Genomic DNA, 12,309 nt, shown 5'->3' with positions numbered 1-12,309 from the left:
CACAGTTCAGTTTTTCATTTTAGCTGAGCAAGTTTATTCATAAATTGTTTTCAAGCTTTCGTCCTGAAGCTCTCATTTGCTGTTGTTCTTCAGATGATGTGTCCACGGGTAGTACTCCAATGGGCCAGGATAGAGGAACTGCAGAAACCTGGAAAAGAGAGAGTGCTTCGTATCCTCGGGAAATTCCAAGATCAGATGAAGGTCAACCACAGAGAGAAGGTTTGAACAGGCAACCATTTGTTAGTTCTGATTCTTGGCATTGCGATGATGGGCATACAGCCTCAATGACCTCAAATCTTTCAGAAGATGAGTGGCACAGGGGTGGCCCACCAGTTGGTCCATATGGTCCTCCTACTGGACATGGCAGGTTTCCATTCAATTCACCTGGTTACATGCGTCCTCCTTTTGAATATGGACCTTTACCCTTTGCTCAAGGGCAACCTGGACCTGGTGGATACAGCAGACCTGGGGAAATGTACAGACCACATGTGGCACAACCTATGGTACCTGGTCATCCTGGTCTATCTCATACGCATGGCATGTATTCTAATCAATTGCCTTATGATGGTTACTATGGCCCTCCAGGGGTTACAGGCCCTCACTATGGTAGTGCTATTGATGAGAGAGAGATGGCAATGGTAAGAATGGGTGGTCCTAGTTTGCATGGTGGATATCCTCAAAATCAGGGCCGTCATCTTGATGGACCTAGATTCCGACGTGGTGGACCAGGATCTGGCTCTCGCCCAGTTTCTTTTCATCGTACTTTGTCAAGAGAACATACTGATCCTTCCAGTTATAATAGGGTTGCTTCTGACGTGACAGATAAAGCTCATCCAAAGCAAATGGATTTTTGGGCTCCAAAAGACATGGATAATTCAGGTGGCAACAATCATATGTTCTTTTCTCAGGATTCAAATATGGGGATAAATTCTGCAGCTTCGACTAATAGACAGGAGGGCAGTAATCCACGAGGAGCACCTAGTGGTCATTGTGATTGGGGAGCTATTAGCAGTGATGAGCCGATGGACTTTTCAAAGCCTGTTTTTGATGACAACATTTCAAGACGAGGATTTGCGGATAGCAACAATTCAGACATAGAAAATAATCATGAGAAGACCAATATTTCAAGATTTGTTCATGAGCCAAGATCAGGTGATAATAAGAGTATTCAGGTTCAAATCAAAGATGATGTTGATTCATGTAATTCTTCAGCCATTAGCAATCTAAATCAAAGAAAGAAAAATAAGTTTGTTGAAGTTGACACACAGAAGGTTACAGTTTTGGAGGATCAATTTTTTGTTGGACAGGAAAATGAATGGGAAGTTGGTATCACATCCAAAGAAAAGAAAACTGTTTCCAGGTTTGATGATGATAAGGTCTATGAAGAGGAGATACACTTTGTAGACACTGGGGAATCTACTAATAAAGTAGATACTGCAGGCAGGAACCATCGCATAGTTGAAAGGGCACAGGCACTCATGACATCACCCAAAGCACTTGATCAACAAGGTACTATAGATGGGCATAAAAGAGTGTCCATTGTTTCAGCATCCTCATCTGAGAGATCTTCTGGACTAAACACGTTTGTTAAACTAGAAGGTGGTTTATCAAGTGCAACAGGGTCAAATAATGCCCCATGTGAAACTCTTAGGGTGAGGGATAAAGTTCATTTACTTAAGCGCAGTGATAATCATCCAGCAGGTGATGTGCTGGATACTGAAGGAGACGTGGAGAAAGTACAAAGTGCTCAAGGAGGCAAAGGAACATCAGAGTCATTAGAGAGAGAAGGCCAGACAATGAGAGCAAGGTTTAAAGTACATGAAGGTGACAATGAATGGCGAAGGAAAGTACCTACCACAGAGCCAACAGTCAAAGAAATGAAGGTTAACATTACAACTAGTTCTCATGCTAGTAGGCAGGTTGTTGCTTCTATGCCAGGTAGTGGTACACATGGTTCAGAGAGTGTGGATAATAAATCAGCAGGGGAGTCTCACACTCAACAATCTCATGGCTCACATGATTATGAGGCCCAGGTGCACCTTTTATACCTTTATGATGTGTTTTAAATATGGCTATAACTAATCTTGGTCTCAGATTTCATTGTTTTCTGAATTTGTCTGTTGCAGCGTGCAAGGATGAAGGAAAGTGCTGCACAACGTTTAAAGCAGCGACAAAAAGAAGAGGAGAGATTAAAAGAGCAGAAGGCAAAAGCTCTTGCAAAATTGGAAGAGTTGAACAAAAGGGCTGCAACATCTCAGGAGGGGGGAAATCCTAGAGGTGAAACCATATCTAGTGGGCCAGTAGCATCTGAAGCTATGCAGCAAGAGCAGGTCATTGTCAGTCAAAATAAAAATTCAGAATTATTACATATTGCTCCTGGCAAGAGAGAAAATATTCTTGGCGGTAGCTTTGCTGATGGTAACTGTATTACCAATGAAGATGAAAGAAGTCGATCAAATCTCAGGGAGAAAAATGGTCTTCTTAAAGAGTGGGACACCCATTCTGATAGTGATGCCATTCAAGTTTCAGATGTGGCTGCAGCTGAAAGGAACTTTGGAAAGAATGATGTTTGTGATATCCCTATCAATGTTGCGAAATATGAAAAGGGAAAACAAGAAAGTTTTCTAAGGACGAACAATGTGAGCAAAGAAGACCTAAATCATCATATGAAGATGAATGAACAGAAGGGCCATGTGAAAGAGAGAGGAATTTCTGACACTACTGCTCTGAATGAAGCTCCTGTGATTATAATGCAAGATATGAAAGTTTTACCCAGTACTTTGACTCGGAGAACCGAAACTTTGCAAACAGTTGTACCTGTACCAGAGTCAGATTTCTCTAGGAATGTGGATCAACACCATCAGTCCGGATTTCCAAAGCAAACTCGCATTCGTCCAAAGACAAAGCAGCAATATGTTGCAGATGAAAAATCTTTGAGCTTTCAGCCATCAACACTGGAGAAAACTGGGCAGCCTGTAGTGCCAAGCAGTGGAAATTCTGTGGAGTTGGTTACTGAAAATGATGGGCTCCACATGTCAGGTAGTTCTATGTTTGAAACAAGTATGCCATTAAGCATTCCAATTGCTGCCAGTGGTAATGATGGTGCTTCTGTAGTCCGCAAGAAGAAAAATAACAGAAATGTAAAAAGCAAACATAAGACTGATAAGCAGGGCATAAATGTCAGTTCTGTAGGGTCATCAGAACATGATATCAGTATGTCTACACAGACAAATAGCATTGGTGGGGATTCAAAACATGGAGTAGAAAATGTAATTAGTAATTCCATCAAAGAAGTAAATAATGATGTTGATATGCAGAATGGAAAATCTGAATTTACTTCTGTAGGAGCTGGTGGGAATGATGTCAATGTAGTCCATGATACTTCGGGAGGCCAGGGAGCATTGCAGTCAAAAGATGATGCACCTGCTGGAAGAATACCTCATTTTAAGTCCCAGTTTTCAAAGAGGTCATATAGAGGATCACAGGATTTGAGAACATCTGAAAAATCCCAGGGAAATGAAGGTATGGTGTGGACACCAGTGCGTGTTGTGAGTCCAAATGTTATGAGCACTGATAAGCAGAAATTGGAGCAAACTGGTGTCGAAGTACAACCTTCTGGAGGCAGTAATGAGGTGGTGGTACAAAACCCTGTGAAAAATAGAAGGGCTGAAATGGAGCGATATGTCCCAAAACCTGTTGCCAAAGAGCAAGCACAGATTCATGAGAATTACCACCAGCATGCAGCTTCATCGGTATCGACTCAAGTTCAAACTGATCAATCATATAGTCAACAAGGGACAGCTAAAAATGCAGGTATTGCTGAGACACGTCAACAACACTCGTCTGTTGGTGAAAATAAAGGACATCTAGTAGGAAACAAACATGCAAAACAAACTGTTTCTTGGCGTCAGAGAAATTCAAGTGAAATTAGTAAAAGTCATAAAGCTTCTCATGTTCAGGAGAGTGTTGAAGTTCATAGTGCTGCATCCTTGCAAGTAAATGAGGTCACAGTTGCCAAAACTATAGTGTCTCATGTTGAAACTCAGGATCTCAAGTCAGAAGGGATTGGAAACCAACCTAAATCAGAGCATCCAGACATGCATAAAACAAGATATCTGGAACAGTTGCCAAAGGTCACTGCTGTAAAAGTGAACAAACAAGAGGATGTTCATTCAGAAACAGTTCAGAATAAACAGTCTGCAACTTTGCCACATTTGCAGACAGGTAATATTTTAAAAGTAGATGACTCTCAGCTGGCTTCTAAAAGGGAACAAAATATGCATGAGCGCTTCTATCAGGCGAGCAGATCTCGATCAAAACCAAACAAGTACTCATTTCGGCCAGTGCACACGGAAGGGAACCATCAGTTCAGTAAAGTGGAAGGAAAAAATGAAGAACTTGAGAAAACCCACCCCAGTGACCAAATTTTACCTCATCAGCGGCCAAGGTCCTCTGGCTCGTGGACTCCTAAGCAGCAGGGACTATCTGATAATAAAGAGCACCTTTCACAATCTATTTCTGTAGGTCAAATAGAGATCGGGCAGATCAAGATAGGTTCCCTTGAGGAATATGGAGGCTTTCAAAGACAGTCTGCCCAACAGATGCCATCAAATGCAAAGGGTGATGCTCATCAGCAGGAAGGACTGTCTTTACCAGCAAAGCAGCAGCATGTGCAGAACCATTCTTCCCAGCAACTACATGTTTCTCCACATCAGTTTGAACAGAAGAATCAAGGTCCAAGTCATAATGTTGTTAATTCAGAGACTGATAATAAGTATCAGCAACAATCGAAGCCAACTAATGTAGAAAAACAAGCAATTGAGAGAGAACAACCTAAGCAAGCCTCAAATTCTTCATCGTATCAGCAGCACCGAGTATCCTCAGGACAGGGCCACTGGCAACAAACTGCGGCCAACTATGGTGCAAGTAATACAAGGAGAACAGACAGTCATGAACACCCCCGAGCCACTGTTGTCCAGAGCCGTAAACAGCAGGGTACTACCATACCAAGAGCTTCAGAGTCGTCTCCTGGAGCTGGACGACATGAGAGACAAGATATGAACAATCAGCAAGCGCCAATAGAGATTCCAAAGAGACAGAATCCACAGGGACATTCTCAGCCATTCTCAAATCAAAAACCTCAGGAGTTTTATCAACCAAAGGCTGGTTCGGTGTCTGGTGATAATGAAAAACACGAGATAAGGCATACCACTGCCTCACGCAGTGGCTCTTCCTGGACTGGCGACCACAGAAGCAATCATCAGTATCGTGATAGAGATCACAATAGTGAGAGACGGGGTCGCTCTGGTGGAAGAAATGGTGGAGGGGCCTTTGTTGCAAAAAGAAATGAATCAGAAAGTAAAATTGAACGTCTATCTAACCAGCGTTTAGTAGTTGATGCCACAGGAGGTGCAATCCCACATCAAGTAGCTGGTTAGGTTGATGTTGTCTGAGAATGCATTCTTACCAGTTTCTTGTTTTATTTCAATCCAAAAATTGTCCTGCTAATTTGTTTTTATCTCTGTTAAACCTTCCATGATGATTTTATGAATAGCTTTTAGGAGTATTCTGAAACATATTGCTGACTGGCATTTCTGGCTCAGAATAGTACCCCCAAGCTATGTTTATTTGGTGGTTGGGTTAGTGAATTTTGTGTGTTGTACAGCTTTTGTTAAGAGTTAACAAGTTAGGCTAAATGAAATTGGCTTCTTTCAGTGAAGATGTGAGGGCAAATGGATATTGGCTCCTTTAAGTGAAGTTGTTGATATTGCTAATCTGAGAGGGACATGAATGCTGTGTCAGAATGTACTACAAAATTCAAGTTGTATTTGTTGTCTTCTCTGAAGCTGCTCATCCAGAATGATTTATTGGTGTTATTTCTGGTGTTTTATCATCAGAGGAAGAATAGTGTAAAGTTTTTGTATTTGTTTGTTGGTGGTGAAACCTCATCACACATTGGAGGCATGCAATATGCATTAGTTACTGTGACCATGCTCTTCATCCTGATACAGAGATATCGTGGCAGTTGCCTGGATTCGTATCAGTATTGCAAATATCAAGCAGTATATCAGAGAAATACATAGACTAACATGCAGAAAGTCATTTGACTTTGGTGAATGGAAAGGTTCATTAGTGATTACAAGTTCTGACATGAATTATTTTTTTCATTTGGTACTGGCATTCATCTTGATGTGGTCTTCAATTCATATCACTTTCACTTTTGCCAGTCTTCAATTTGATGTTTCAGTTTCTTATTCTGTATTTGTGCCATAATCAATCTTATAGTTGCCTCGTGCATGGCAGTTCATAATTTGAATCCATCTGCTCAATTTTTTTTCCACGTGCAAATGTTTATGTATTTTGTACTGGAGGTTTAAATATGCTATGAAGTACAAACCAGTTTTATGTTAAACATGTATAAAACCGGAAATTCTACTAGGTGATTTAGTTTTTTGCTAGAACTGTCTTTTCTGTCGAAAGAATCAGCTAGTATCATGGAATGCAGCGCTTTTTAGTCATGGTGCAAGTGCAGGGAGTTGACTGTCTGAGTGATTGTGCTCCGCAGGTCCTTGATTAATCTACAATTCTAAATAAGAGTTGAATGTTGAACTGTGCCCGGAAATTTAAATAGAAGTTTTATAATTTGATTTTAGTTAGATTGGTTGTACTTCATTTCTGCTTTCTGCTTCGTTGTAGTTGAACCACATCAAATCAGTGTATAGGTACTTGTGATTTATAAATGAGAGGCGAGTCTACTGAGTCTCAAGGTATGTGATGGACTGAGTTGGAATTGTAGTTTTGTTTGGTGCAGTGGTTCGGCTTATTCTTCTTGTCAGAGTAGTTGACTGCTTTCTGCTTCGTTGTAGTTGAACCACATCAAATCAGTGTATAGGTACTTGTGATTTATAAATGAGAGGCGAGTCTACCGAGTCTCAAGGTATGTGATCGACTGAGTTGGAATTGTAGTTTTGTTCGGTGCAGTGGTTCGTCTTATTCTTCTTGTCAGAGTAGTTGACTGCAAAGTTGTTTCCAAAGCCTGCTCATACAACTGTCCGTTGCTTAAGTTAATCTAAACTGGGATTATACTGAATCATCTAATGGTACAACTATTTTGAATCATCTTATGTTGTATGTTACAAGCAATAGTTTTGAGCCTTAAATTTCAAGGAGATTTGACTTTGGACGAACAAGAAAAAGGTGCTACGCTTCTAGTTTACAACATTTTTGGTACAAATTACGAATTTAATTTCTCATCATCTTCTTTTTGCGTGTTTCTTGTGACTATCTACCATCATAATATGGGAGTCTATGTATCTCGCTGCCATCTTCCGTGTTCTTTTCTTACAATCTTGTTAGGGGGTTTTCATTCTATTAGGCTGGCCTGATTTACAGAGATCTTAGTCATATATCAATCTTCAATCTTCAAATCACAATGTTGTCATACACACAGGAAGTGATTTTTGATGCATGGTTCAATATTCTTGTATTGAAATCTGATGGGGGTTCAGTGTGGATATATAACCCAAGCAATTTTTTTTCTCTTTTATCCTATTAGTATCTAAGAGACCAACTATTATGATTGTATTTTCACGGAAAACATCCATTCTATGATTATTTGTGGGGAAAATAATTTGTAAATTCATATTTTGAAATTCTTGTGCTGAGGGTTTAAATAAATATTTTTGAAATGTAATTTCATCATCTTTTCTCTCTCATCTTAGCGGTGACTATGAGACTGAGAATAATATTATTGATTGCTTTTTTACATAAGCACTTTTCAAACCGTAAAGGCCTATAGAAAGTTTATGATTGTATTAATCATGGTTGGTGTTTTTTTAGTATTCTGATCTAATTTTAGTTCTAACTAGACATCTAAAATTTACTGATAAACTAGGATGAATATGATTTATTTAGTTCTAACTAGACATTTAAAATTTGCTTATAAACTAGGATGAATATGGTTTATTTAGTTCTAACAAGGATTGCTATAGTTTATGTAATAAATTCCTTCAATTTTATTAACCGAGTTCCTCAAATTTTAGAGTTAAGACCATGTTATATATCAATTTTGGTCTCCACCCGAGCTCTTAAAAAAGTGGATATTTTTCAAATGTAAATCCCTCCGTCCTTTTTCCCTTACCTTGGTGGCGTCTGCGAGACTAGAATATAAAAAATATAATAGGATTGCATTTTCACATAGGCACTTTTTAAACCTCGACCTTAAGAAACCTCACTTTTTAAACCCTAACCTTAAGAGACTTTTAGAGAGTTTATGGTTGTATTACTGAGCTAATTTTAGTTCTAACTAGACATAAAATTTACTTAACTAGGATGTTTTATTTTATACCTAAATTGTGTATTATAAATTAAGATTGTTTATTTAATACTTAAATTGTTACGCAATACTTAAATTGTTACGCAATCAAATTGCAAACACTTCATTTTTATTTTCCCAGAAAAGTTTTCACTTTTACTGAGGATTTTGTTATTTAATCAAATGTCATTGCTAACCAAGCTCTTCAGATTTTAAGACCTTTTTTAGTCTCGACCTGGAGAGCCATAAACTATTTTAGAAGGTGATGTTTTTTTATTTATAAAAACATATTTATATACATGAAAATGTAATGGCCAAATTCCAAAGTGAAGAGTGGAGAATTACACTCCACTCTTCCTGAACATGAAACGATCTCCTTTGCTGGTCACTAAATACATAATTTAGTTTTGCTTCACTTCCATCATGTGATTATCTCACGGTTGTAACTAATAAATTGTTTAATACATCATTTTTATGTGCCAAAGAATGATGACTGAATATGAAGCTGAAGAGTGCAGACTTCCACTCTTTCGAAAGAAGAGATGATCTCTGAAGGGGTTTAGCACCTCAATTGTTATCAATTTCTTACTTGCTGAACAATTTCTAATTGTGCTCGACCTGTGCGTTGGGAGTGCCTTGAAAGTAAATTATTAGAGTGTGGAGGCTTGGGAGTATCCATACATGAGCAAGTTACAATGCAAGGAAATGACTGCATTTTATATTTTCATGTACATGACTGCATTTTATATTTTCATACATGATAGAATCCAATGCAAATGTTGCAATCCCTCCAATCTTGGATTGTTGAACACGGTTAATTCTGTTGGATTTTGGGTATGATCTAAAATATTTCTTTTTTTTTATTCATATGAAATCCAATGAGGTAGGAACCCTTCTCAATCATCCTAAAACAATTAATAGTAATGTTAAAAATGTAATTAATGGATACAAATGAAATACAAAGGAGAATATGTTATATTTAAAATTACCATTTGTTACATAGCATTAGAAGGGTCCTAGGGTTAAATGATAGGTTTCCCCACTCATAAATTAGGCAAAATTCAATGGGGCTGCCTAGTCCTTTTTGAGGGGAACGCCCATAAGTATTCCATTTGGTAAACACCACCTCCACTTTGGGGAAATGTTTCCTCGAGTTTCCCCAAAAGAGACATGGGGAACATTTCCTAGCCATCCCTTTTTTTGGGAGCATGGGAAACACGGGGAAAGCACCCCCACTATGGGGACACATCCCCGTGGAACACTGCTTTTTGATGAACATGACCCACAATAGATAAAACTAGGGGAGTGATTATGACCCATGATAGAAAACTAGGAAAACGATTAGTTGCAAATTGAAACTAAACAATACACATTAAAACTAGAGTTGTGAATTTGTATCTGGGGACTAAAACAAATCCGTTCAATCCATTTAAAGTGATTATAGGGATTCAAAAGAAGAATTTAAAATCCATGACAGAGAAAACCATAAGAGTGTTTAGTTGCAAATTGAAACCAAACAATGCACATTTAAACTAGAGTTATGGATTTAGATCATATGCCTGAATTGTGCTCGCTGAGAAAAGTTGCATACTCCATGACCTAGTGTTTTGTTATGACCTCTGCCATGGCAATGTCAGGAGGGGGATCTAGTGCACCCTCCTTTAACGCGCCGTCGTTGGCAAAGGGAAGGAGCAACAAACCTCCTCCTTCACCAAACTCACCAACTTTAATGCTTTTAAGAAGCCTACAACCAATCACTCGGGAGAGGAAGTGGCAAGAAAGGGAGCAGATCATCAGCGAATTAATCACTTTGCAGGGTCTAGTGGAAATCCCCTGGCGCAGCCACAGGCAACCAATCCTTGTAAATTGAAGACAAATAAAATACCGACCTTGGAAATAGAAGGCCCTAACATAGCAACGTACATGGAATACATGGAGGAGCATGCGGTCATTTACAAATTCATAGGCATTTGATCGATAGAGAAGGCTTTAAATTGGTGGATGCAAGCGAAATGGCACCCTAAGGGAGGCATCAAGCTTCAACTTGGCTCCAAGGGTTTCTTTATGGTGATTTTTGATCTACTGGAAGACAAAGATCACATTTTCTAAGGAGGGCCTTACTTCTTCTACTTGACTGGATTATATGAGATATTGGAAACAAAACTTCATCCCGGAGAAGGAAGACTTTACAAGAGTTCCGATCTAGCTCTGGTACTACTCCTTGCCAAAATGGTCTCCTTCTGTCCTTGAAGAGATTAAAGACACGCTGGTTGAATACATCAAGTTGTTGGAAGGAACCCGAGTAGGGCACTATGTTTCCTAAGCTCGGATATGCGTCTACGTGGATGTTTTCGAGGCTCTCTCGGAGGCCACAAAGCTTGTCTTCAGGGATGAAATCTAGCTCCAAAGCATAGACTATGAACACATTCCCCTTTCAGATGCTGCAAATGCCATGAGCATGAGCATATTTTTCGTGACCATCCTCATAATACCTCACCGACATCCAATTCTCTGGCTTAACAGAAGGCAGATGAGTATGGATTCACAAAGGTGGCTTCTAGGGACACGAACAATCGAAAGCCCTAAGGTAAACAAGCTTTATCGAGCTAAATCAACAAAAACAGGTTCGAAAAACTGGGTGAAGATCAAGAAGATCAAGATAAAGAAGACAATGAAACATAAAATGGCATAAGCGGGCAAATACGCCTCCCTCAATTGGACCCAGAAAAAGAAAGAACCCCCTTAGTCATCCTAAGCACAATTGGGAAAGGAACTGAAGACATAGAAATGGAGCAAGAAAGCAACAATGATCTAGCAAAGGAAGAGGCTATCGAAGAAGTCCTTAGGAACATGGACCTTAATAAAATAACTAAAGTTTAGGAGAAGAGAGCACTGGAAGCCATCTTAGAGGAGTACCTTCAAAAGATAGAGGAAGCGTACCTTTATCAAGTGGATCTTAAACAAGCAATGACCAAAAGACAATACATGGACCTCAACAAGATCGACATCAAATCCAACATCCAAGCGAATCAATACAATTCCAAATGTTTATGAAGAAAGCAAGGCAAGAAACCCACTAGTCAAGTCTTGCAGGAGCTTGGAGCAAGGTTGATCAACGAAGGAAAGGTAAGAGCCCTAATGTTAACTCAAAAACCTTTCCAATGAATTTATTTCATGGAATATTCGAGGTCGGAATGAACTTGCAAAAAGAAGACTCCTCAAGTAGAAGATCATGGCAAGTAAACCAAAAATAGTGTTCATTCAAGAAACAAAGGTAGGGTTAGGGACGATCCCTTCCCTTCAAAAGCAACGTTAGAAGGATTGTGACAGTATTGCAAACATGGCTAGAGGAACCAAAGGGAAACTAATTATATGGAATGAAACACTGATGGATCTTAAAACCTCCATTGCTACTCCCAACAACTTGACAACAATGTTTCAACTAATAGGAATTCTAGAGACATTATGTGTTACCAATGTCTAGACCCCCATCGTGCTGAAGAAAGGATCAATATGCTGAACACCTTGAAAAAGATTCATGAAGCTCTACCAAGCACTCACAAAATCATCAGAGGAAACTTCAACATGATCCTCAATCTTTATGAGAAAAAAGGAGGCCTAAGAAGATTGGACAGAGATGCAGAAGCATTCAGAGAAGCAATATACCAAATAGATATGGTGGATACGGAAACTCACAACGACATATTCACCTAGAATAACAAGAGAGGAGGGGACAAACAAATTGCCTCTTGCTAGGACTGATTTCTAATATCGAAATCCACACTCCTAAACACTCCAGAAATAGAAGAAAGAATGATCAGATCATTGGCCAATTGTTTTGGAGATTCAATTTCTAGGTACTCCCAAGAATAGACCCTTTCGGTTCGAAGCCTTCTAGCTAGATAACCCAATTTTTCAATTAAAAATGAAGGAATGGTGGAATGAGGACGTACCCTTGAGAGGCTCCCAAATGTTATGCTTACATCAGAAAGCAC

At 39.2% G+C, this 12,309-nt stretch overlaps 1 protein-coding gene across 1 annotated transcript in view; it reads left to right on the top strand.

Annotated features, from left to right (window-relative positions):
• MOS1 (modifier of snc1) overlaps nucleotides 1-6,167 on the top strand; it is a 54,550-nt gene extending 48,383 nt beyond the window's left edge. The window contains exons 8-9 of the mRNA XM_089450054.1: nucleotides 94-2,033; nucleotides 2,127-6,167. Of these exons, the coding sequence (XP_089306180.1) occupies nucleotides 94-2,033; nucleotides 2,127-5,438 (5,252 nt within the window). The 3' untranslated portion in view covers nucleotides 5,439-6,167. The remainder of the gene's footprint in view (nucleotides 1-93; nucleotides 2,034-2,126) is intronic.
• The last annotated feature ends 6,142 nt before the right edge of the window (nucleotides 6,168-12,309 follow it).

Source organism: Pinus tabuliformis, chromosome X (assembly GCF_031772625.1).
Source record: "Pinus tabuliformis cultivar Carrire ecotype Pingquan chromosome X, CPIR1, whole genome shotgun sequence".
In the NCBI taxonomy this organism is placed as follows: Eukaryota; Viridiplantae; Streptophyta; class Pinopsida; order Pinales; family Pinaceae; genus Pinus; species Pinus tabuliformis.
The sequence above is the reverse complement of the archived record's forward strand: the minus strand, read 5'-3'. Positions and strand labels throughout refer to the sequence as shown.